Consider the following 22153-nt stretch of genomic DNA (forward strand, 5'->3'; position numbering starts at 1 on the left):
GCCTGAATGCAGTCTCATCCTGTTTAGTATTCACTGTGCGCAGCGGCTCGAGGCCCCGGAGGGCTCACCTGCCCGGAGTCTAGACGCACACTATCACAATCAGGCGGAATCGAACCGGCGGCCCCGGGCTTCACGGTCTGCGCGGTGTCGGGCAGGAGGGAGTCGGTTCCCACCAACCAAGGGAGAAGACACCCCGGTGAGTGTGTGAGGGGAGTGGGTTGAGTGGGTGGACTGGTGGGTGGGGCTCAGACAGTCGGGTCGGCTGGGGACGCTGCCTGTCTACCTGCCTGCAGCGCCGCGTGGGCTCAAACGTGTAATCCGTTACTCTTTCAAATGTAATCTCATTACTTCTACATTACTCGTTACATAACATAGTATATCCCCACAAAAACAGCATTTCTAAGCTTCTTTTAAGCTAGATTTAAAATTCATATAAAATAAAATATAGGCTAAATGAAAACTACTAATGAAAAAAATAAAAACTGCAAAAATATATATATTTTTACAACACCAAAAGCAGGTATTTTACCACTGTTTTGACTAGATAAAAATCGCAATCCACGTGTATATAAACTCACATTCCCTGCCATTACTCATCCAAATTATTGTGTCTGTGCCAAGTTATTTTTAGTAATGCTGAGGAAAACAAACCGACTGTGAAGGTGGAGAGCTTACTATAGCCTCATTTACCTTCAACCTGATCATTAAAGGCTTTGGTGACGTGGATTTTATGAAGTGTGTTTTAATAAACGCTCAGGTAAACTCACCTTTTGTTTCGGCTTAAGTTAGACTGACTTGACTAGACTAGACTGACTTCTCTTTTTTTTTATCAAGTTTTGTCAAGTAGGTATGTTGAGTAGGTCTGCCTTTATATTTTTCAATATAGGATAATAATTTTGGATTAGGCTATATATATATATATACATATACATATGTATAAAGAGAGAGAGGAATGTTACAGCTGTGTAGGAAACAAGGAAACAGATAAGAATATGAGTAATAAACATAGCAAAATAATAATAATCTATATACATTATATACATTATAAACATGATAATACTTAAGCTATATACATGACCTGACTTGTGGATTGTAAAAATAAAAAAGTTGTGCAAAATATGTGAAGTAATGGTTCTGGTAGATGTAGTTATATAGCCTATGTATATGTTATATAGGTGAAGTAATGAATGAGTAATATAAGGTGTTAATTCGTCACAGTGGCAAAAGTAATGAGACAATGCAGACTGCCTACCTGTCTGTCTGTCTGCCCACCTGTCTGTCTGTCTGTCTAGCTATATATATGTCTGTCTGTCTTTCTACCTGTCTGTCTGTCTGTTTACTTGTCTGTCTGTCTGTCTACCTGTCTGTCTGTCTGTTTACTTGTCTGTCTGTCTACCTGTCTGTCTGTCTGTTTACTTGTCTGTCTGTCTACCTGTCTGTCTGTCTGTCTACCTGTCTGTCTGTCTGCCGATCGGTAGCTCTGCGATCTGTCTGCAACCCCTGGGAGAGTTAAAAAAAAAAAAATCCCCGCTCTGCTCCTCTGCGTCCCCCTCCTCGATAGCTCTGCGCTCCTCTCCTCGCTCGTATGTGTGTGTGTATGTGTGTGTGTATATGTGTGTGAGTGCGTGCCCACGCGCGCGCACTTGTAAGTATGTATGTGTATGCATGATTGTGTGCGTGCTCCGGCTGCTGGTTCACAGCATTTTACAGTCACAATGAATGGCTGCCTGTAGCGAGGCGGAGGGAGACACTAGACCGCTTCTTCTGTGCTGCTGCTCCTCCATTGAAACACTTTCCAGCGGAACACAGCCGAGGGGGTGAGTTGAACACGGCGGGTCAACGAGGACAACGGTTCGGACTCGGCCGGCGAGACGGGTCGGTTTAGTTGTCCCGAGCTCCGAACTGTGTGTGTGTTTGTGGTCGGGTGGCTTCTTCAATTCGGCTGAGTGAATTTGGTTGGAAGGGTGGTTTATGGTCTGCGGCGGTGTGTTGAAGTGGGGGGTTAAGCTATTGTTTTTTTTAATTGTTTTTTTTTTTAAAGGGGGGGGGGGGGGGGGGGGGGTGGTAAAGTTGTGCTAGCTACTATGGGGGATGGGCTCATGTGGACAGACAAACTTTAACCACTTCACCGGCTTCACTGATCGCCACGGGCTGCCCCCCCCTGTCCATCGGTGAGTGACTTGATGAGTCCTCCGCTCCTCTTTCTCCCGCATTCCTCAACTTTCTTAAAAACTACTTGCTGTTTGGGGAAGGGGTGCTGCCTTTTTTTTTTCCTCCTCTCCTCCTCTCCTGTTAACATGCTGCATTTGAAACGCGTTCGTTCGCCTAATATCACAGTCCTGTCGGTAAACGGGTTAAGATTTTTCAGCCAACCCCCTACTTTCCTTTCCTTTTCCCCTCCTCTCCTCTCCCCTCTCGCCATGCCGGATCCATCCGTCTGTCTCGCCCACAGTTGCAGCGCATTGTGTCCCGGGATGACCTGTTGATGTCGGCTAAAGATGGAGTGCCAGGATCGCCCTCCGCTATAGACCCCCCTCACCTCTCCGGTAAAAAAAAAAAAATACGTTAACACAAAAAGATCGGAGTTAGTGAAGTGCACGTAGCCTAGCTGTGTGGCGTCCTGAGTTCCCCTTCGGTGTGGGGATTGATTAAATAATTTATCCGCTGTGATATATCATAAGCGACATTTTGGAGGGGAACAACGCGTGTCTGTCCCATATCGGTAGCTGCCATTCGGCCGGAGGAGGAGGAGGGAACTCGGTGTAAACGGACATCACACCGCGTTGGCACGGAAAGAGGGGAGACTGCTGAAAATTTAATCCCCTCGACTATTTTTGTGGCAAATTTTGTGCGCCCCGTTCCTCGGATGATAAACGTATATGTTGAGGTGGGGGCTGATATACAAAATAAAGGAGAGGAGCTCTCTTTTTTGTGTCCCTTTTCCGCTGCTGCTGCTGCTGCTGCTGCCCCCCTCCCTCCCTCCGCACACACCGGCCCGGGCCAGCCGAGGACTCCCAAATCCTACCGGGCATCGAGGCTGGCACACGGCGGGGCACCGAGAGCTCCCTGCCCGCTCTGACTGCCTTGCTGCCCCGCTAGTGGCGGGTTGTATTCTCTCCCGAGGCGTCCACCGGCGAGACATCGGCTCTGCTAGACTTTCATGTGAGATTAATTGATGTATAATTGATGTGTATAAATAATATTTCGGTTTTGAAGTTTCAGTTCTAGTCGTGCTCAAGGGAGGCTACACTATAGCCACATTTTTGGTGCCTGTCTACCCGCGAGTATCGGTAAATACACCGTTTTCAGCCTTAAATGCCTTTAAACTAATGGCCACCCAAGGCTTGAATTGTGTAAATGTGATTTATGGGCATCTTTACGATTTGTACGCATAGGTGAAGTGTTTTACTAATGTCAACGTTAGCCTTAGCTTTAGCTTGCTACTTGCTAACAGGCCACCTTTAACCTCCACAAAACCAGGAAACTGAATATGATTAAGTGGTGATTGACGTGGATATCACGGTGTTGACTCAAATACTTGTGTTTGATTTCATGCCAGCAAGTTGACTGCAGTGATCAAGTTACTTTTTTTAGGTATGTGGATGTTAGCCGGAGCATGTGGTTTAGTCTGTATAAAAGTAAAACAGAGTTTGTGGCACTGGAGATGAATTTAAAAGTTGTTGTGCATACTTTGACACGCACACACATACACACACACACACACACACACGGAGAGAGAGAGAGAGACACACACACACGCGCACACACCGTTAAGCATGAAGTCAGAGCTTATAATGGGGCACATGGGGACTGCAGGGCAAGGGTCAAGTGGTGTGAATTAACTCCCCTTTTATGTTTCCTGGAAGTTGTTGTGACCTTTCTGACCTGTGAAGAGGAAAAGGTGGCTAGGAGGATGTCCTTGGATGACATCTCAATACTCCCCAGTGTGTTGAAATCAAATCAAGCACGCAGTTCACACTCGTGGAAGGGGAAAAAAAAAAGTTAGCTTCTGGTTTCTATATGACAGTTTTATCACGAAATCTTAGTGTTTTGCTGAGTAATATAAGCAAAACATCACACTTATGTGTTGCTACATTTCCGTGTGATTGCTGCGTTTAGGCATTTTTCTTCACATGAGTGCTTTGTCTTAGCAACTGCCTGCTTATTATTCATATGATTGCACATATTTACACCTGGAAACAACCACAGGCATCCACTATTGGTTGCTGAGAGGCTCCGCTGGGACACTTGTCTGTTCAGTTTCTCACTCAAGGCCACAGAAAGGGCAAATATTAGGGAGCAGCCCGCTTAGTTCATACATTTTCAGTTTCTCAAGCCAGTCCAGGGGTCAAAACCAGTATATTTCAATCTCAAATCCTGCTGCTCGATCTGTAATTAATAGGCGCTGTAACCCATTTTTATGACACGGATACCCACATTACCATTAAGACCATTATATACTAATTAAAATAGGACTAATGAATGTAAACAATTCCTGGATGAGGCCCAAAATGCAAGGAGAAAATATCACTCTCGGCCACTTCGGTTGAATTATAATTACATGAATGTAATGCATATTGATTTCTTTGCATCGACACAAACTGTCACGGCGCAGTAATGTGTCGAGGTACAACGGCCAGCAAATACTGACTTCTTACTAATTTGAACTGTTTCATTTTATTGCAATAAGTAGGGAAGAAAAAAAAAAAACTAGCAACTGTAATTTATCCACTCGGGAGCTAATAGTGTTTTGATATGATGGGAATGCTATTCGGATCAAATTGTACAAAGTGCTCCCAATCCAATAAACAGCCTGTTATCTTAATTGTTTTTGTCCAGAATATGGCTGCCCAATTAATTAGGCATAATAATATTGTAATAGCAGTTTACCCAATCAATACACATAGAATATTAGCATTTTGGCAATCTTTAATTATCTTATTCCGACTGATGTGCCAGACGGAGATGTAAGGTTGTTATTTTAACCTTTACGGTGTGATTTTTAAAAACTGAAACACTTTCGATGTAATGTGCAGTACTGGAGCTGTAAATAGACAGGTTTTTACTCCTCTTAGCCCAGTGACTTACTCTGCCTGTATCTATCAAAATTAATTAGTAGCTATAAACTTAAAAATGAATCATGATGAAATGCTGATGGTCTTGTATTCTCAGTGCTGCCCTTATGTAGGTGTAAGAGCGGTGAGAGCTCACTTTTTTTTTTTTTTATTTATCCAAGGAGGCTTTGCTGAGCACGCAAGCTACAGCACCCAGCTTCACCCTTACACCCGGTAGCTTCCCTGTACAACCGCTATCTTTTATTGTCGGCCAAGGAGCCGCTCCACTGAAGGAGTCCTCTTCAACTGTTTTTTAAAATTTAAGGGTAGTTAGTGCATCCCAGGTGTTACTACAGTTGTAATTTACTTGTTTTGTCAACCTCACTTCCCCCCCTCCCGAGAGTTTCCCCCAGAAGGACATTCAACACCCACTAGAACATGAGTGGGGTTTTTTTGTGTTGTATACTGAATGTGAGGTTGTAAAGTAAGGTTTTACAACCAGAGACATTGTCATGAGGTGCCATGCCTAGTTGTTCAGTTAAAGTTAAAGCTGTTTCCACCGACTACAGATCCACAAAAGGTTCAAGGTATCTGTGCACTGCACAACGCTCAGCTGATTCAGGATACACATTGCTGCCTCTTCAATGGAATAAAATGGCAGCTTTTACCTTAACTTAATTATAGCTGCACCGCATGGTCAAGTTGTCTACATCTAGCCAGTTATTCAAAGGAGAAAAAAAGGAAAAAACATCCCTAAACCCCAGACAAAATAAGTTTTTATGAAGTTCATGTGAAGTTTAGTTTGTCCCCTTTTTATCTTTTATTAGGAATGTCTAACTCGGAGTTGCACTGATAAGTCAATGGAAAGAAAAATAACCATAAATTATTTTGATAATTGATTAAGTGTCTGTCATCTTTAAAGCAAAAATGTCAACCATTCCCCCAGTTCCAGCCAGTCATTTGCAAGTATTTGTTGTTTTTTTTCAGTCTTATGTGATAGTTAAATCAGTATCTTCTGGTTTTGGATTGTCGGTCTAACAATCCCAGTAACCTGAAGATGTCACCTTGGATTTTAGGAAACAGTGACGGACGTTTTTCACTTGTTATTTTTAGAACAAACGATTAATCGAGATTGAAAATAATCACCGGTTACAGCTCTAATCCAATTCTCTTGCAAAGCAGTGCTTTTCAGTGCTAATACCACAGTTGCCCAGGGGTCCAGCCTGCCATGTGCTACCTACCATCAGTCTCTTGTGAGTGAGGAGCTTCACAGAGGGAATCTTATCACGTGTTAGGTTCGCACTATCTCCCCTCCGTGCAGGCCAACAAGTACACCGACTTGGATCTGTATATCCCTTTAAGCTGGTGGTATCGCTACCTAGAATCCAATCCTGGGTGTCTGCGCTGGTGGGATTGAGTTCAGCCCCCTCTGTGCAACCTGTGTATGACTTTTTAATGTTTTTCCCATGAAATGCCTCACTCAAGAACATCTGTGTGGTGATTGCTGAACTGGGAGTGTGTGTGATCGGTGCAGGGATTCAAACTAGTAATTTTCTCGGTGTTGTAAATGCAAGGTATTTCTCTCCTGGGTCCATATTTAGTGAGGTCAGTTTCAGAAGGTGTTATAGTTGAAGAATGATTGGATAGGGTTTCTGTAATTGTGCTGTAATCAAAGTTTTTTTTTTTTTTGGAATAGTGGATTGTGTTTACATTTTTCAGTTGTGGAGGGAGTCCTCCCATTCAAACTATTTCAAGCTGAACCTGATGGTTGGTTGGGTCTACCCTCCTATTGAGAAGGGGGGGGGGTGGACTGACTGTGTGGCCCAGAGTGGGAAGTTGTCCAAGACCCCAAAGAGATAGTGGAAAGAGCCAGTCAGTTATGTTTAACAAGGTCAAAATTTGGTAATTGTAGAAACTGCAACTGTACGGATTGACAAATCTTATTCTGAAGGATGGATTTAGTCTCAGATGGCTGCAAGACTTGATCAGTCTTCCTGTTGCCAAACGCTGAACAGCTGAACACCCAAATATGGTTCTGGGGCGATACATCAATGTTTATTATTTAACATATTGCATTGCAAGTATGTAGTTCTTTGTCTGAATTGTGAAATAATACGATTTTATTGTGTGCCTCGGCTACATAAATTAATTAATTTACAGAATCTGATTTCTCTCAGAATGACTTGAGTGCAGCTGAAAGTTGCTGTTGCTGTTGAGTCATGCAGTCCAGAGGTGATGGATTTATGGTGTGGTGCCTTTTTTTTTTTCCTGTTGTTTTTCTAAATGCTCCAGCGACCCAAACTTAAAATGAAGTGGGAGACATGTATTATTCAAGTGCGAATGCAGTTTTTTTTGCCAAAAATTAAACATAGAATTAAACACTCTACAGTTTTTGCAGCTTAATGTAGAGTTTTTATGTTTGTATTGTGGTTCATAGTGCTGGAATCATTAGACAGTTGATTTAATTGATCAACAGTTAAGTAATTGGCTACAATTTTAATAAGATATGTACTTTTTTCTGTTTTTTGTTCATGTGGAATAAGCAATATGAAGTCAACAGCTTAACTCTTGGGACTTAAAAGAGCAATTTTAACCAATTTTACAGACTAAAGTATTGTTTGAAAACAATTGTTAGATTAATCAATAAAGAGTTGCACCAGTGAAGGAACTTATACAACCATTATGCCAGTGAAAGTGTTTTTTACTGTAGACTAGAGCTTTAAGAATGAACAGGGAGTATTTCTTGAACAGTATCACTTTTTAAAAGGAATTGCGGGGAAGCTATATAAGACAGTCTGTAGTTAACATAAGTTTTTGTTAATGATCCCATAGAAATCCAGTCAACAGGACAGTTGCAACCCAGACCTTGAACAACAATGAACTTGACAGTTTTACATATCTCATCTACCTAAACACATACTGGGGGAACATCCTTATCACCATGTTTGTTTTTTATCTTTTTTACCTTTCCACGTCACCCAGCTGTAGCCAAGTAAATGGCAAGAATTTGATCTGTTCAACACTTTAAAGAGTCCTTTTAGTTTGACTTGAGTGATGAGTGTTTGGAAATCAAATTGAAGTTCCTGTTGACACACTTTCTTTCCTTGACCTCTAACCTTCTACTAGCGCATGAGCGTACATTCTCCCCAGCGTTCGGGAAGACTCGTGGACGTGAGGGGATGTAGCTTCTGTTTAGGTCACTAGGTCCTGTCTGCACTTCTTCCTCCCAGTGGAGGAACAAGTCACAATCACTATTTTATTGTTTCCTATTAGTGGCTTGTTTTTGGGTTGTAGCCAGAGTTGAACATCAGCTGCTCACTACCAGCTACAGGCCAAATGCTGCTGAACTGTTAATGTGTCCACTAAGCGTTTCCACCATCCATCACTTAGAGGTCATGATCTTTGTATAAAATGTATTTTCTTTTCCAGAGTAGTGACTCACCTTTTTGAGTTCTTATCTGTTTACTTCTGCTCCGTCACACCCCGCGCTACAGTCGAAAATGTCCTACTTTATAATACCGGTTCTATGCATCTATTTTGCATTTGATTCATAAACAAAAATAAAGGCTGTTCATTCTTAAGCAGAAAAATTAAGCAGGGATGAATAACTTGTTTTTTTTTTGTTTTTTTTTTTCTTTTTTTCGCCGCAAGTTTGACAGTTCCTCCTCTTTGATCACAGGCTCCTTTGTCGGATGGTGACGAAGAAGAGTGAAATAGATGAGTTATGCAAGCGACTGTGTTTTGACTGAGAAGGAGCAATGAGAAAATAACAAAGTAGGCCAAAAACCACCAAACAGTTTATTAAGTCTGAATTAGATGTAATGAAACAAGGTAAAAAAAAAAAAAAAAAAAAAATAGAAAGATTGTTTATATAACTGGCCTGAAATTCTCTTTCATTTTCAGAGTTTTGAATTAAAGTTGTTTACCAAATACTTTAATTTATTAATCATCATACACTTACCCTGTTCCTTTATTTTAAATCTCTCTCCTGCTCTTTCATTTCTGTCTTTCCCACGACATCTTCCAGTCCATCTCTGTTATCCTTATTTCATCACTCCTTTATTTACTTTGTTTCCTCTTCTCTTGTCCTGCTCATCTTTCCCCCCTCTCTCTCTTCATACAAACTTCCCCCGACATCCCTTCAGAGTGTGTATTTCTTTACCCCAAATATCTTTTTAATGATCCCTCCCTCTATCCTCCATCCGTTTATCCCCTGCTCTAACCTCCACCTTTCTTCTCTCCTGCTTCCTGTAGACCCTGTGGTGCTGGGCAGAGCGTTATGGCTCAGACGCTGCAGATGGCGATCCCTAACTTTGGCAACAACGTCCTGGAGTGTCTGAACGAACAGCGGCTGCAGGGCCTCTACTGTGATGTCTCCGTGGTCGTCAAGGGACACGCCTTCAAGGTCCCGCTTTTCTTTTACTGTTACTTATCTGAGGAGTAATGAATTGCTAATACAAAGATGGTACACAGAGTGACAACAGTCCTCTGGTAATTGGTTATTAAGTTTTTGGGATAATTAAAGAACTAAACCATTTTTCCCCCATTTTTGGATTGTTGGCTACAAATAATTCCCGTGTCCCTGGTAATCTATGTTCTGGATAATTATGTAAAACTACAGTACCAGACAAATGTTTGGATACACCTTCCCATTTCCTTGAATGAGAAAGTGGGTCCAAACTTTTGACTGGTACTGTACATCATTTGATTTGAATTTTTCTCCAAACAAAAGAAATAAATGTCCAAAATAGCCTCAGAACTGTATGATTATTTTTGTGTTCATATCTTTTTCTGACATGCACTCTGTGTTGAAACACCGTGCCTGTGAAGAGTTTGGGTATTTATTTTCTCGAGGGTTCATCGGGCCTACAGTAAGGTGTAATTAGTCCCACAGCGAAGGTATTGACAAGATTTTTGGTCAGAATCGATCGGTAAGACAGGAAAATATGGTCCGGGGTCTAAAACTGCCTGAGTCCCGCTTTAAATAATTTCAAATAGATTTTCTGAGCTCCCTCTGGCCACCTCGCTCTCGAGGGGCATAAATCCTCGGCTTTGCCACCGTTCGATACAAATTCACTTTGTAAATAGAGATAAAAATTTGCCGTCGTTTTCAGAAGTTACTGCAATACAATGGGAAATTATGCTTTTACTGTTAGGTATGATTTTTTGATGTGGTCAATACTTTTCAAAATACATTTTCTGCTTCTGTTGCAATTCAAAATATACTCCAGTAAAGTAAAGCTAACTGTTTGTCAGGTGGCTGCTCCCTGCATGTCGTTCAGGTTTAGTACCTCATCATACTTTATTGAGCACACTAAAGAAGTGCAGACTATGTAACTAATAGTAATACTTGATGATTTATTCCTACATATTTCTGCTTGATTTAATGCTATAAAATGGACACTTACTGTACATTTAACTGTGTATTTCCTGCTGTTTACTCCTCAGGCCCACCGTGCGGTGCTGGCAGCCAGCAGCTCATACTTTCGGGATCTGTTCAACGCCGGGGGGAAGAGCTCGGTCGTGGAGCTTCCCCCGGCCGTACAGCCACAGAGCTTCCAGCAGATCCTGGCCTTCTGCTACACAGGACGCCTCAGCATGAATGTCGGAGACCAGTTCCTGCTCATGTACACCGCCGGCTTCCTCCAGATCCAACAGATCATGGAGAAAGGCACAGAGTTTTTCCTCAAGGTAACCCGCTAACGAAGCATTAACAAGCAACAAGACTTTCTTAAAGTTGACTGCAGATGTGGAACTATTTGCAAAGAAGTAATACGTGCTGAGGAATTTTAGAAATGGTTTCTACAGATTAAAACATTTATATTTTTTTTTTATGTGCTGTCACCCGTTATGTGTGTGACATTATGCATGGCGTTATGTTGTTGTGGGGGTGTTTACAGACACGTTCTTTTGACTCAAGAATAATTGAAACGTCGTACTGACACTACAGGTTCTGTCTATAGTAGCAGATGATCTGATTAGATTTGGAGTGCCTTGCTGCATAAATCTGCATAATAATGAGAGAATCTGATTTCCTTTGAAGTATCCTATAACACTTTGAGACACAGAGTTTATACGACACTAGCTATGTGTTATGTGGAGTATGTTAAGAAAAAAAATGTACTATTTGCGAGTTAAGGATGTGTTAAGTAGGTGGTGGGGGTCATCAAATGCTTGTAATCATATCCTGTGTAGAGCTTGTCTGCTCCAGCAGCCACTTCAACAGGATCATTGGGAATTTAAGTCTGATACTCAAAATAAAAGAAGTACTACTTGCCCTCTATATTATTGTGCAAAAATAACATTTTTAATACTTGTGCCGACACGATAGATAACCAAACTTTGGTTCAGATACTGAAACCAGAACTTTTTTGATACCTTATTTAAGAAATATAGACCTGCAACTCCTTATTTTCAGTCTCATATATCATGTTACAATGTCGGATTTTCATGTAAAACGTGGCCAACGTGTCAAACGATGAGGTAAACATATGTAGAGGTAAAATCCCATCAGCTCGTGATGCATTTCTTTATATGGTCATCTGCTCTGCTAACATTATGGCATTTTTTTTTCCATTGTTTTGGGGAGTGGTCACTCCGAGCCATGACTTCAGTTGAGCTGACACACTGTGAGTGTTTTTCAGTTACACAGCATGGTAAAATAAAATAAGTTGTTTACCTGTTGTTGGAGGTGTGCTTGTCGTCTGCAGCTCTTCATCAAACATCTCACTGTGGCTGTTTCTGCTTGTACTATTCTCTCCTGCATTATTTCTAACTGATCTGTTGAAGAAAGAGCTCCAAATATCTCTCTATGTTGTTGTCTGGACCGGTTTTTAGCGCCACTAATGAAGCTCTGCTAGTTTGTTGAGGAATATAGGACTGTAGATTTTGAAAAAGCAACATATCCTGCAGTTTGGCGGCCTCAGGCCTTACCTGACAATGAAGCAATCCTGTTTGACTGGAGAGCGGTTAGCCCGGCTAGCTAAATAGTGGATTTGGGGATACTGTTGTGCAGCCACGTCTCGGTGAAGATGAGGGTACAGCGGTTTGTCATTTCTCTCCGGGAGGTCAGAAGCAGTCTTGAGTAGTCTAGCTAGGTTATTGTCAATGGAGCGGACATCGGCGAGGAAGATTGACTGGAGAGTTGGTCAACTAGGGTTAGCCTTTAGCCTAGCTTGGATGCTGGCTTGCTTGCTTGCACATCCGCTTCCTCGCGCACCACTTTCAGCGTCCCCCTAGACTGTCGTTCTTGTAGGGTGATGCCAAGGTCTTGCGGCCTGGTGCCTGGAGTAACCAAGGCAACGCAGATTCTCTAGCACCACATAGCCTCTTATGTCTCTACTGTATTACTGTATGTCATGCAGTATATGCACAAGCACATTTGACTACAGTAAATGACAATTGTGGTTCACTTTTTTTTTTTTTTTTTTTTTTTTAATGAGGTGATGACGGTAATGAGCTCAATCCCGCAGTAATGGTAATGAGGTTATCATCACCGCCCTAGAGGAACACATTTAAGTTCCTATAAATTCTTCACAATAAAAGTTTCCAGTTATTTAGTAATTTAAAAGCTTTTACAGTAAAGCAGGAAATGTTGGCTTTGCATCAGCGGTAACTTAACACGACTGATACGGCTGCCCTCAGGAGGTTTCAGGAAAGCTGGCCAATCAGGACAGAGTGGGGGGGGGGGCTTAAAGAGCGAGGAGCTAAGGCTGCCTTTTAAGACACAGAGGCTGAACTGAGGGGCTGCATTAAGAGCCAGTATAAGATAAATAAAGAGTTTTTTGAGCTGTGAATCATGCAAAACTAATCTAGTGGAGTCCAAAAATTAAAAAAAAAATATATAGAGCTGGAAATGACCATAATAGGTCCCCTTTAATCTTTTAGTCTATAACATCTGCATCACAAGTTCTCAAAGACCAATGCGATGCATTTGAATTACTAAAACTAAAAGATATTCAATTTAGAATCATATAAAACCGAGAAAAGCAGCAACTCCTGACATGTAACAAGCTGGAAACAAAGAATATTTGGTAATTTTGCTTTGAAAAAATAACTTAGATTTGTTTTGTTGCACATTGCTTTTCTGACAATTGACTTATTGATTCATGGACTAATCGTTGCAGCTCTCATACAAAAACATGTTTTCTACAAAACCCTTTTTTTCAAAGTTCAAATGTAAATCAGGAGCTATAAACAACATTATGAATTTGACCAAACTCTCAGTTTTTGACCCCTTTTTCAGTCAGTTCAATAACCCAGATACTTGAGAAAGTTATTGGGACATTTTGAAAGAGACAGTTCTAAATTCCTTGTTGTTTATATTTTCATTGGTGACAACATAAATGAAATGAAACCAATATGATTCATCCTTCTTTACACCTTCACCACAACTCCAGGTCTCATCTCCAAGCTGTGACTCCCAGGGTCTCCACACCGAGGAGACCGAGCCTCAGAGCCCCGTCACTCAAACGGCGGGAGGGGGCGGAGCCGGTGTCGTTCCCACAGCTTCAGGAAGGCCCGCCTCCTGTCTGACACCCCTTCCCCTGGTGTCCAAGGTAAAGACGGAACAGACGGCCACCACGCCTCAGCCGACCCCACAGCCGCAACAGGTAGGATCCCGCTGATTACCGTCACTTTGGTGAAGTAATTGATTGCAGCTAAGCCTTCTCTATCAGGAATTAATTAGTCTGAGGGCATTAAAATCATTAGGTTTTAATGTCATTTAAAACAAGACATCATGAGTAGGTGTTTCTTTGAGTTTGAGATTTGAGAAAGGCCATGATATATTTTCAAGGAAAGCCTGCTTCAAGAGGGCTTGTGGTACACATATTCATCTTATTTGTTGCTGTGGCAGCTGAAAAGTAACCTGACACGCCAGATGGTTTGTTACACAGAACCATCTGAGAAGTCATTCTTTGGCAGCTGTTTGGAAAAGGGCAGGGACTTTCAAAAAAAAAAAAAAAAATACTTGGCAGGTGATTGGATGAACCATCTGTCTATCACCGTCTAACCTCGTGAGGCAACTTGGATTCGTGAGATCACACGAGAATCCTCGTTGGATGACGCTGATTGGTCCGAACCACTTGAGGCTCGGACACAAGCGCATAACAGATTCTTGCATGATCTCCAGATGTTGTGATCTTGCGAATCCAGCTGAAAAGATTACTAAAAAAACACAAATCATAACCTGAAGGTTACATCTGAAATACAACATGTACAGTGTTTTTTTTTGTGTTGTTTTGTTTTGAAAAGCAGTTTGTGGTTCAGTGAAAGTTCAAAGGTCAAGTTGAAGGTTAAATCATGTGCAGTCAGGAATTTTTTTGTAAGTGGAGGTGTTGAGGAGGCGTAATATTCTATGGAAAGAATGAGGTTTGTATATTACAGTCTATATTAATGAGTTGTGTAAACAGTTTGTCGTATTTCTTTTACTGTCAAGTAACAGCAGCTTTGTTCAAACACTAGAATGGCTTTTCCTTTCTTTAGTTTGCTATTGAAAAGATGTGAAACTATAAATACTCAGAAATGGTGTCGTAGACCATATTTTCATTAAAATGTCTCATGCTTTCAGCGCTGCTTTGTACGTAGCATCCATTATTTTGAAAGATCCAGTAAACGGGCTAGAGCATATTGTCAGCTTTAATTTAAAACTTAGCACAGCTGCAGTTAGTCGCAATAGTTAAGTTTGTCACACATAGCAGATCTAATATATTGGAACGATAGGATGTTTCCAGTCACGTGAAACGTTAAAAGGAAAGATAAACTGGAGAAACCAGTTTTTTTTTTTTTTTTTTTTTTCGTCATTTTCATTTCAGAGGAAAACGTCTGTTGGCAGCTCAAAAATAGTTTCCATGTGATGTCAGGTGCTAATCTGCATATCAGTATATTCGCTGCAGTCCTCACTTTTAGCAGAGGGAGAGGCTCCGCTGTGAGAGCAGTGTGATCATCATCACATACTTTTGGTTTGGACTAGAAAGTAGCAAAAACAAGCTTCAAATATACAGATTTGTCAGTAGATGGCTTAGGAAGAAACTGTATCAACATTCTCCATTTTTGGAAACCAGATTTTTCATTTGTGTGGGTTTTTTTTTTTTTTGTGAGATTGAATCTGAAATGTCATTAAAACAAGTGCTGAAGTCAGCAGGTGAGCAGGAGTGATGTACAGAGTCTCCAGTCGGCGTTAGAGGAACACTGACCGTTGCTTTATTTTTGATTTGATAGCAGTTAGTCTTGTATCACTGAGTCACAAAAAGTTATCAACTATTGGAGTGGACGAACTGCGTGGATTTATTTGCTAACATTGCTATCATTCATATTCATAATCTTATTTACTTATTCTTTGATCAGATGATCAGTCCCAGATTAATTCAGAATGTTTGTCTTTTGTTTGCCTTAAGTTACTGCACGACTACTTCGCAACATTTAGAATTTGATAACTTTCTTTTGTTGAATGAAAAAGGGTTTTGTAAGTAAGTTTATGTCCCTTCAGAGTAAAGTATTGAAAAAGGGATCATTCAGCATTGGTAATGAAACTAAAAATGCCACAGCCTTATTAGCAAGTGTTACTTCCTGATCCTGTGTGAGAAACTAAATAAGCCATATTAATTAGTCAAATCGTGGCTGCTGTTGTTACTGTTTGTGGTTAAAATTGTTGCTTCCTGTTTGTTTTATTGTTAGTTGTTTGTTAATTCTCAGTGTTTTAAAAGAGCTGAAGCTAAAGAACCAGTGTTTCTCTCTGTCCTCCTCAGCAGGAAGGGTCTCCCTACTCAGTGGTCTGCACCCCCGTGGCCAAACGGCTGTGGGAGGGGAGCAACCGTGATGGGGGAGGGGGGTCTGGAGGGGGCGGGGGAGGCGGGATGAGGAAGGCCGCACGCTACTCTTCCTCCTCTTCTTCGTCCTTATCCTCCAACACTGTTGCCCAGGATGCCTCTGGGCGCGGACCTGTGGCCAATGCTGCCCTGATGGGCGGCGGCGGCGGTACTGGCGGCGGCGGTGGCGGCGGCGCCACTTCGGCGGGAGGAGTCGGACTCAACAGTAACCAGAACAACAATAACAACAACGGCGGGACGCCTGAGGGCACTAGCCCAGGCACACTCAGCATGTACACCAGCGACTCGCCCATCAGTTACCACGACGATGAGGAAGAGGACGACATAGCGGATGAGAGCGCCGAAGAGCAGTACAGACAAATCTGCAACATGTACACCATGTACAGCATGCTGAACGCCGGCGCTGCAGGTGAGCACTGTCGACTGATGAATAATCAGACTGAAGAGCTCGTTTCAAAGTTTGTGTTTGATGTAGAAATAAAGTTTGTGTCTTCTGATCTCTGCTGCACTTAGAATCTGCTGTAATGTGTTTACAAGTACCGGTCTTGCAAAGTTTGTTTATCCAAATCAGCGTCTCTCCTAGGTTGACTGCTTTGGAAAGGGGGGGGTGGGTTACAATTACAATTACACAACACACCGTACAATTACAGGGGAAACACTGCAAACTTCTCGGAAGTGGGGAACGAAATGTTCAAAACACTGAAACCGCTGAATGTTATGAAACAAGGATCTTGAGTTAAGCTTATAAATTGTTTATAGTTTATTTAATCAGAAGTCTCAGGACGACCAGATGGTTGTGTGGAATTAAATATTCAAAACACTGATAATTACACCGATTCACAACAAAGAGTTGTAAGTACTGCCTCCACTGACCTAGAGTTGACTCCTGACAGAACCTGACATCCAACTTTACCTATTTCTTTTAATTCTCACTGACGGAAGTAAGATAAAAGCAGTATCCGCTAAAGGAGAATGAGATACAAAGAAGAAAGACTCGCCAATTGCAAAGTGGAGGGTGGATGCCTTCCCATCCCATCAACACACACACACATCTTGCTTAACCCTAACCACAACCCTAACCCTACCCCTGGCCCTAACCATAACCCCCTAACCCTACCCTAACCATAACCATAACCCTAACCTCCTAACCCTAACCCTACCCCAACCCTAACCTAACCCAACCCTAACCCTGGCCCTAACCATAATACCCTAACCCTACCCTAACCATGACCATAACCCTAACCTCCTAACCCTAACCCTACCCCAACCCTAACCTAACCCAACCCTAACCCTGGCCCTAACCATAACCCCCTACCCCTACCCTAACCATAACCCCCTAACCCTGGCCCTAACCCTACCCCAACCCTACCCCTAACCATAATACCCTAACCCTACCCTAACCATAACCATAACCCTAACCTCCTAACCCTAACCCTACCCCAACCCTAACCTAACCCAACCCTAACCCTGGCCCTAACCATAATACCCTAACCCTACCCTAACCATAACCATAACCCTAACCTCCTAACCCTAACCCTACCCCAACCCTAACCTAACCCAACCCTAACCCTGGCCCTAACCATAACCCCCTAACCCTACCCTAACCATAACCCCCTAACCCTGGCCCTAACCCTACCCCAACCCTACCCCTAACCATTACCCTAACCCTGGCCCTAACCCTACCCCAACCCTAACCCTAACCATAACCCTAACCCCCTAACCATAACCTTGTCAAAAACTTTAAATGAAGAGAATTCTTATAATATTTCTTATAAAGGAAACATTCGTGTACAGGTCTCTTTTTTTCTGTTCCAACATGTTTTCCAGCATTTTTGTATCAATGTATAGATTTAGAACAGCGATTAAACTTGAGTGGCATGCTTCAGCCAATCATACACCAGTATTTCACCCAGCTGTATCTGTATAATTGTATTAACTGTATATATAGCAGCAGGACAAGGAGAATAAGTTAATATTAGCCCATAACCACATTGGCTATTTCCTCCGTCCTCAGTGGTGGGGGAGCGGGTGGAGGCTCTGCCAGACTTGGCTCCAGACTCAGGCGGCGGACGGGGGGGCCGGGGTGGACGCTCCCGGCAGGACCTGGCATCGCTGCCCGCTGAGCTCATCAGCCAGATCGGAAACCGCTGCCACCCGAAGCTCTACGAAGAGGGCGACCCGGCCGAGAAACTGGAGCTGGTGAGCGGTACCTCCGTGTTCATCTCCCGCGCCCAGCTCATGAACTGCCACGTAAGCGCCGGCACCCGCCACAAAGTGCTGCTCAGACGCCTGCTGGCCGCATTCTTTGACAGGTCAGTGTCCGACACGGTTTACCTACCAAACATCTGACTTGTCAAATGGACTGTGTGGGAGAAAAACAACATATTCTGTGACCCATAGTTGGTTGTATGTCCAGGTGATAATACGAAAAACAAGCTTAAAGTTTACAGCATCGGGCTGATTGTGTAGGGATGGAGAGAAACGATGAGGATTGTGGTTTTTTTTTAGTGATGATGGATACAGACCCTTCTGTTGGAAGCCATCTAGTTATCAGTGACGATCGTTGTCTGTCGCTGGCAGCAAAGAGAAACAGATGTATGAAGGTTGACACTATGGACAAAAATAAAGATGAAGTTGGGGAAAAAAAGAAAGTAGACGGTGAGACGTCGTCTGTCTATAAATTTGTGCTGTAAGTGTAAATTATTAGCTGTAAATTAGGATGTGGGAGCTTAAGAGTTTGTGTGTCCTGTTAGTGTGATATTGGGGTATTTTTTTTTATTCAATTTCCTCTCTATTTGTGATTATTCAGGAGTTTTCCAACAATATGAGCTGAAGTTGTATATCACACATTCTTAAGGCTGTATTCTGTGTGTATGTATGTATGTGTGGCTTAAAACTGGATAAAAAGTCAATTTACGACCTTCTGGCAGACAACCACGACGCTGACGCATGCACAAAGGGGACATGATGCCGTTGACAGGCGACCAAATGAAACGGATTGTTACCTTGATTATAATTATGGGTTTTTCTAGGCTTGAACATTGTTGGAAACATTTGGGATAATGTACATACACAATTAAACAAAATGTATAACATAGGTCTAGTTGTTTTTAGACAACAAAGTTACATGTCATACCTTTCAGTGGCATGACTGATGGAAGCGATATAGAGTAGACGGCCAAGACGAACAAGATCTAAACAACGCTCCACTTCAATAAATCATGGCGATACAATCAGCAAACAGCTCACAATAACAAAAAAAGCCACGTGTCTGTTTTGTTTGCCGGAAAGAAGCAGAAAACCATTCGGACCCAAGTTGGCAAACCCTGCAAATTTGTGGCGTCGATACCTGCCGTGCGTACTCCTCGTGTGACACATACACACACACACAAGCAGTGAGTGACAGTTTAGCTTTCATGATGTAGACTCCGCTCAATTGGATGTAAGACACCTTACATCAACAGGGCAAGAAGCAACTCGCTATGAAAAAAAAAAAAAAAAAGAAAAAACAGTAAGGAAGTAGTCGGCCGGAAATGTTTTAATGTCCGGACATCTGGCCAACAGCTGGCGCTCATAGAAAGCTTTGATTATCTAAAGGTAAACCGGCATTAAATGTCAGATTGAGAGTGTTAATTCACTTTGACAGAACTATTAAAAACGAAAATTGAGACTTAAGCTTGCATAATGACCTCCATAATTTAAAATTCTCAGTAGCGCTAGTTTCTCTTCCTCATTTTCTGTTTCTTCACAAGCTACTTTTGTCATTGAATCAGCTGTTTATGAGCCCTACTCAAATCAGAAAACTTGGATTTCGATGAAAACCGCTCTCCCACGTTGAGTTTCTACACGTTTCTCAGTGCGTGCTACAGCTTGTCTTTTCATATCTCTGCACTCAGTGTAGATGTATAAGGCTGTGCTGTTATTACAAGATGCTGATGGTGGATGTGTCTTTTTTTTTTTTTTTTCCCCAGGAGCACTCTGGCTAACAGCTGTGGAACTGGCATCCGCTCTTCAACCAACGACCCCAGTCGTAAACCCCTGGACAACAGAGTGCTGCACGCTGTCAAATGTGAGTCATACAGTTCTTGATACTTTTTAAATACTGAGAGTGTGTGATTACATACATGATATATCTCACATTTCCCTTGTTCTCCCTCCTCTCTCTCCCTCCAGTCTACTGCCAGAACTTTGCACCGAGCTTCAAAGAGAGCGAGATGAACGCCATCGCGGCCGACATGTGCACCAACGCGCGCCGCGTCGTCCGCAAGAGCTGGATCCCCAAGCTTAAACTGCTCATGGCCGACAGCGACGCCTACTCCGCCTTCCTCGCCGACAGCGTGAAGATGGAGGCCGACGCGCTTGGGGCGGAGCAAGGCTTCGACCCCGCCTCCCTGGAAGCCGTGGCCGCGGCGGCGGCGGCTGCCACCAACCATAATGAAGCGGGAGGCGGAGCTACGCCGGCGGACACCCTCCAAGGGGCGGGAGGAGACGGCAGCACTTTGTTTTGAGTGAGTTGAACGGACCGATAGATGAATGGACAGATGGACTTTGCGGCTGGAGGGAGGGATGGCGTTTCTCTGGGGGGAGGGTGGGGGGGGGGGGGCGATGAGTAGAGAAGGGTTGACAGTTGTCATTGCTCCCCGTCATGTGTTCGGGGATCTGTTTCTTCCTTTTAACACCTCCTTTTGATCAGTTTGTTCTGTTTTTCGTCCCTTCATTTGTCCACATTTTCTGTCTCTCTCCACGGCCCAGAATGCCTCATTTTCGGGTCGTTCCTCCTTCCTCTTGTAGTGGAGAGAGATAGAACGGACACAACAGAAAGGTGGCAGAGGGAGGAGGTTGACAATTAACCCCCCCCCCCCCCCCCCTCACCTTCTCATCCCTCTGCTCCTACCTTTCAAGAGAGTGTTTCAGCCTTTATTTTTCTATGTTTTAAAAGTGTGAACTGTCACTAAAACCCTTTTTTTTCTTACCATAATCAATCACAGACATTCCCTGGGGGAGGGGGAGGGGGAGGGGGAGGGGGGGTGGGAGGGGTTAAACCTGTTTTGGAGAAAGTGATATTTCCTTCCTCCAAACTCCGGTAACACTGTTGTTTTTGATATTGAATGTATGTGTGGCGAAGCATCCGGACCGCAGCGTTTGTCGTAAGTCAAGTAGAGAAAGGTTGGGTGAGATTGTACAAAGCCCTTTTTTTTTTAAAAAAAAAAAAAAAAAGAGTTCGGTTTTGTTTCCGCTTTATTTCTCTTAAGCTTCTCTGAGAGCGCGGGGTTGATGAGGTCAGGGGTTGAAATGAATATTAATATGTATATGGGCATGGTTTATGATCTCTCCGACCCCACCGACCCTGCTCTTTAAAGCCTCGCCGGCACGCTGGGAAAGTGACCCGCTAGCTGTCAGAGAAACGCTGACTGACGTCGTCATCGTCGGAGGAGGAGGAGGAGGAGGAGGGAGGGGGAAAAAGGAAATTTTTATTTTTTTGATCGGCTGGAAGAGTGTTGGGACTAACATTTTATTAACTAAAAAAACCTTTCCCATGATCCTCCCCTACTGTTTTGATCCTAAAATGAAAACCCCCATTTCATTTGATTACTTTTTCTGTGTTTAAATTCTTAATTTTTTCCTTTTTGTGCGTCTTTTTTTTTTTTTTTTTTTTTGCCAAGGCTCCTGAGGGAGAGAAAACTTGTTACCGGTGATTGTCAAAGACTTTGCGCGTGGTAAATGCACTGTGTTATTTCCTGCGGTATGAGTACAATCGAATTACGTTTTTGTACGTATCTGAAAGAGAAGAGAGGTGGTTTTTATTTAAAAAAAATGCAAAAAAAAAAGAGAGAAAAAACAGCTGAAATTCATTTTATAATAGTTTATCACCCTTTTTTTTTTTTTAAAAAACCAGAAGGAAAGTCAAGAAATATCCAAAAGCGAGTTTCTGCTTGTGAGCTTCGGAGTTGTGTGTGTGTGTGTGTGTGTGAGTAGGTGTCTTTTTGTGTGTGTCTGTTAATGTGTGTGTGTGTGTGTGTTTGAGGATACAGCAGTGATGTTCTTGTATTTTCAGCGCACGTCTAAATCGTTTTTTTTTCCATAAGAATATTCACCGTCATGCCTGTTAGCAGCACAAGTTTTTTTTTTCCTCACGCGCTGCTGGCTGGATGCGTGCTCGCCTGGCATGGACAAAGGTGCTAATTCAGGCATTTGTGCAAGGCAAGGAATACAGCTCTGTGTGTGTGTGTGTGTGTGTGTGTGTGTGTTTGAGCTGCCATACAGTTTATG

The 22153-nt window shown here is 42.7% G+C and overlaps 1 protein-coding gene across 5 annotated transcripts; it reads left to right on the top strand.

Moving 5' to 3' along the window:
• The first annotated feature begins 1450 nt into the window (after positions 1–1450).
• Positions 1451–20885, top strand: nacc1b (nucleus accumbens associated 1, BEN and BTB (POZ) domain containing b). Of its 5 annotated transcripts, none has more exons than XM_044340025.1 (8): positions 1451–1817; positions 9309–9459; positions 10503–10745; positions 13454–13666; positions 15803–16292; positions 17898–18195; positions 19855–19952; positions 20057–20885. In XM_044340025.1, the coding sequence occupies exons 1-8, from the start codon at positions 1720–1722 to the stop codon at positions 20389–20391; spliced, it is 1926 nt and encodes a 641-aa protein (XP_044195960.1). In that variant the 5' UTR covers positions 1451–1719; the 3' UTR covers positions 20392–20885. The 5 variants fall into 5 exon arrangements, with proteins under 5 accessions (XP_044195960.1, XP_044195964.1, XP_044195973.1 ...); XM_044340029.1 differs by having other exon boundaries at positions 15806–16292; XM_044340038.1 differs by lacking the exon at positions 1451–1817 and adding an exon at positions 1824–2171.
• Positions 20886–22153: the final 1268 nt, after the last annotated feature.

Source organism: Thunnus albacares, chromosome 3, assembly GCF_914725855.1.
Source record: "Thunnus albacares chromosome 3, fThuAlb1.1, whole genome shotgun sequence".
In the NCBI taxonomy this organism is placed as follows: domain Eukaryota; kingdom Metazoa; phylum Chordata; class Actinopteri; order Scombriformes; family Scombridae; genus Thunnus; species Thunnus albacares.

Coding starts and splice junctions, on each gene's coding strand:
- nacc1b (XM_044340025.1), top strand. CDS start 1,720: ATGGCTGCCTGTAGCGAGGCGGAGGGAGACACTAGACCGCTTCTTCTG. Junction 10,746..13,453: donor GCACAGAGTTTTTCCTCAAG/GTAACCCGCTAA, acceptor CCACAACTCCAG/GTCTCATCTCCAAGCTGTGA. Junction 16,293..17,897: donor GCTGAACGCCGGCGCTGCAG/GTGAGCACTGTC, acceptor CTCCGTCCTCAG/TGGTGGGGGAGCGGGTGGAG.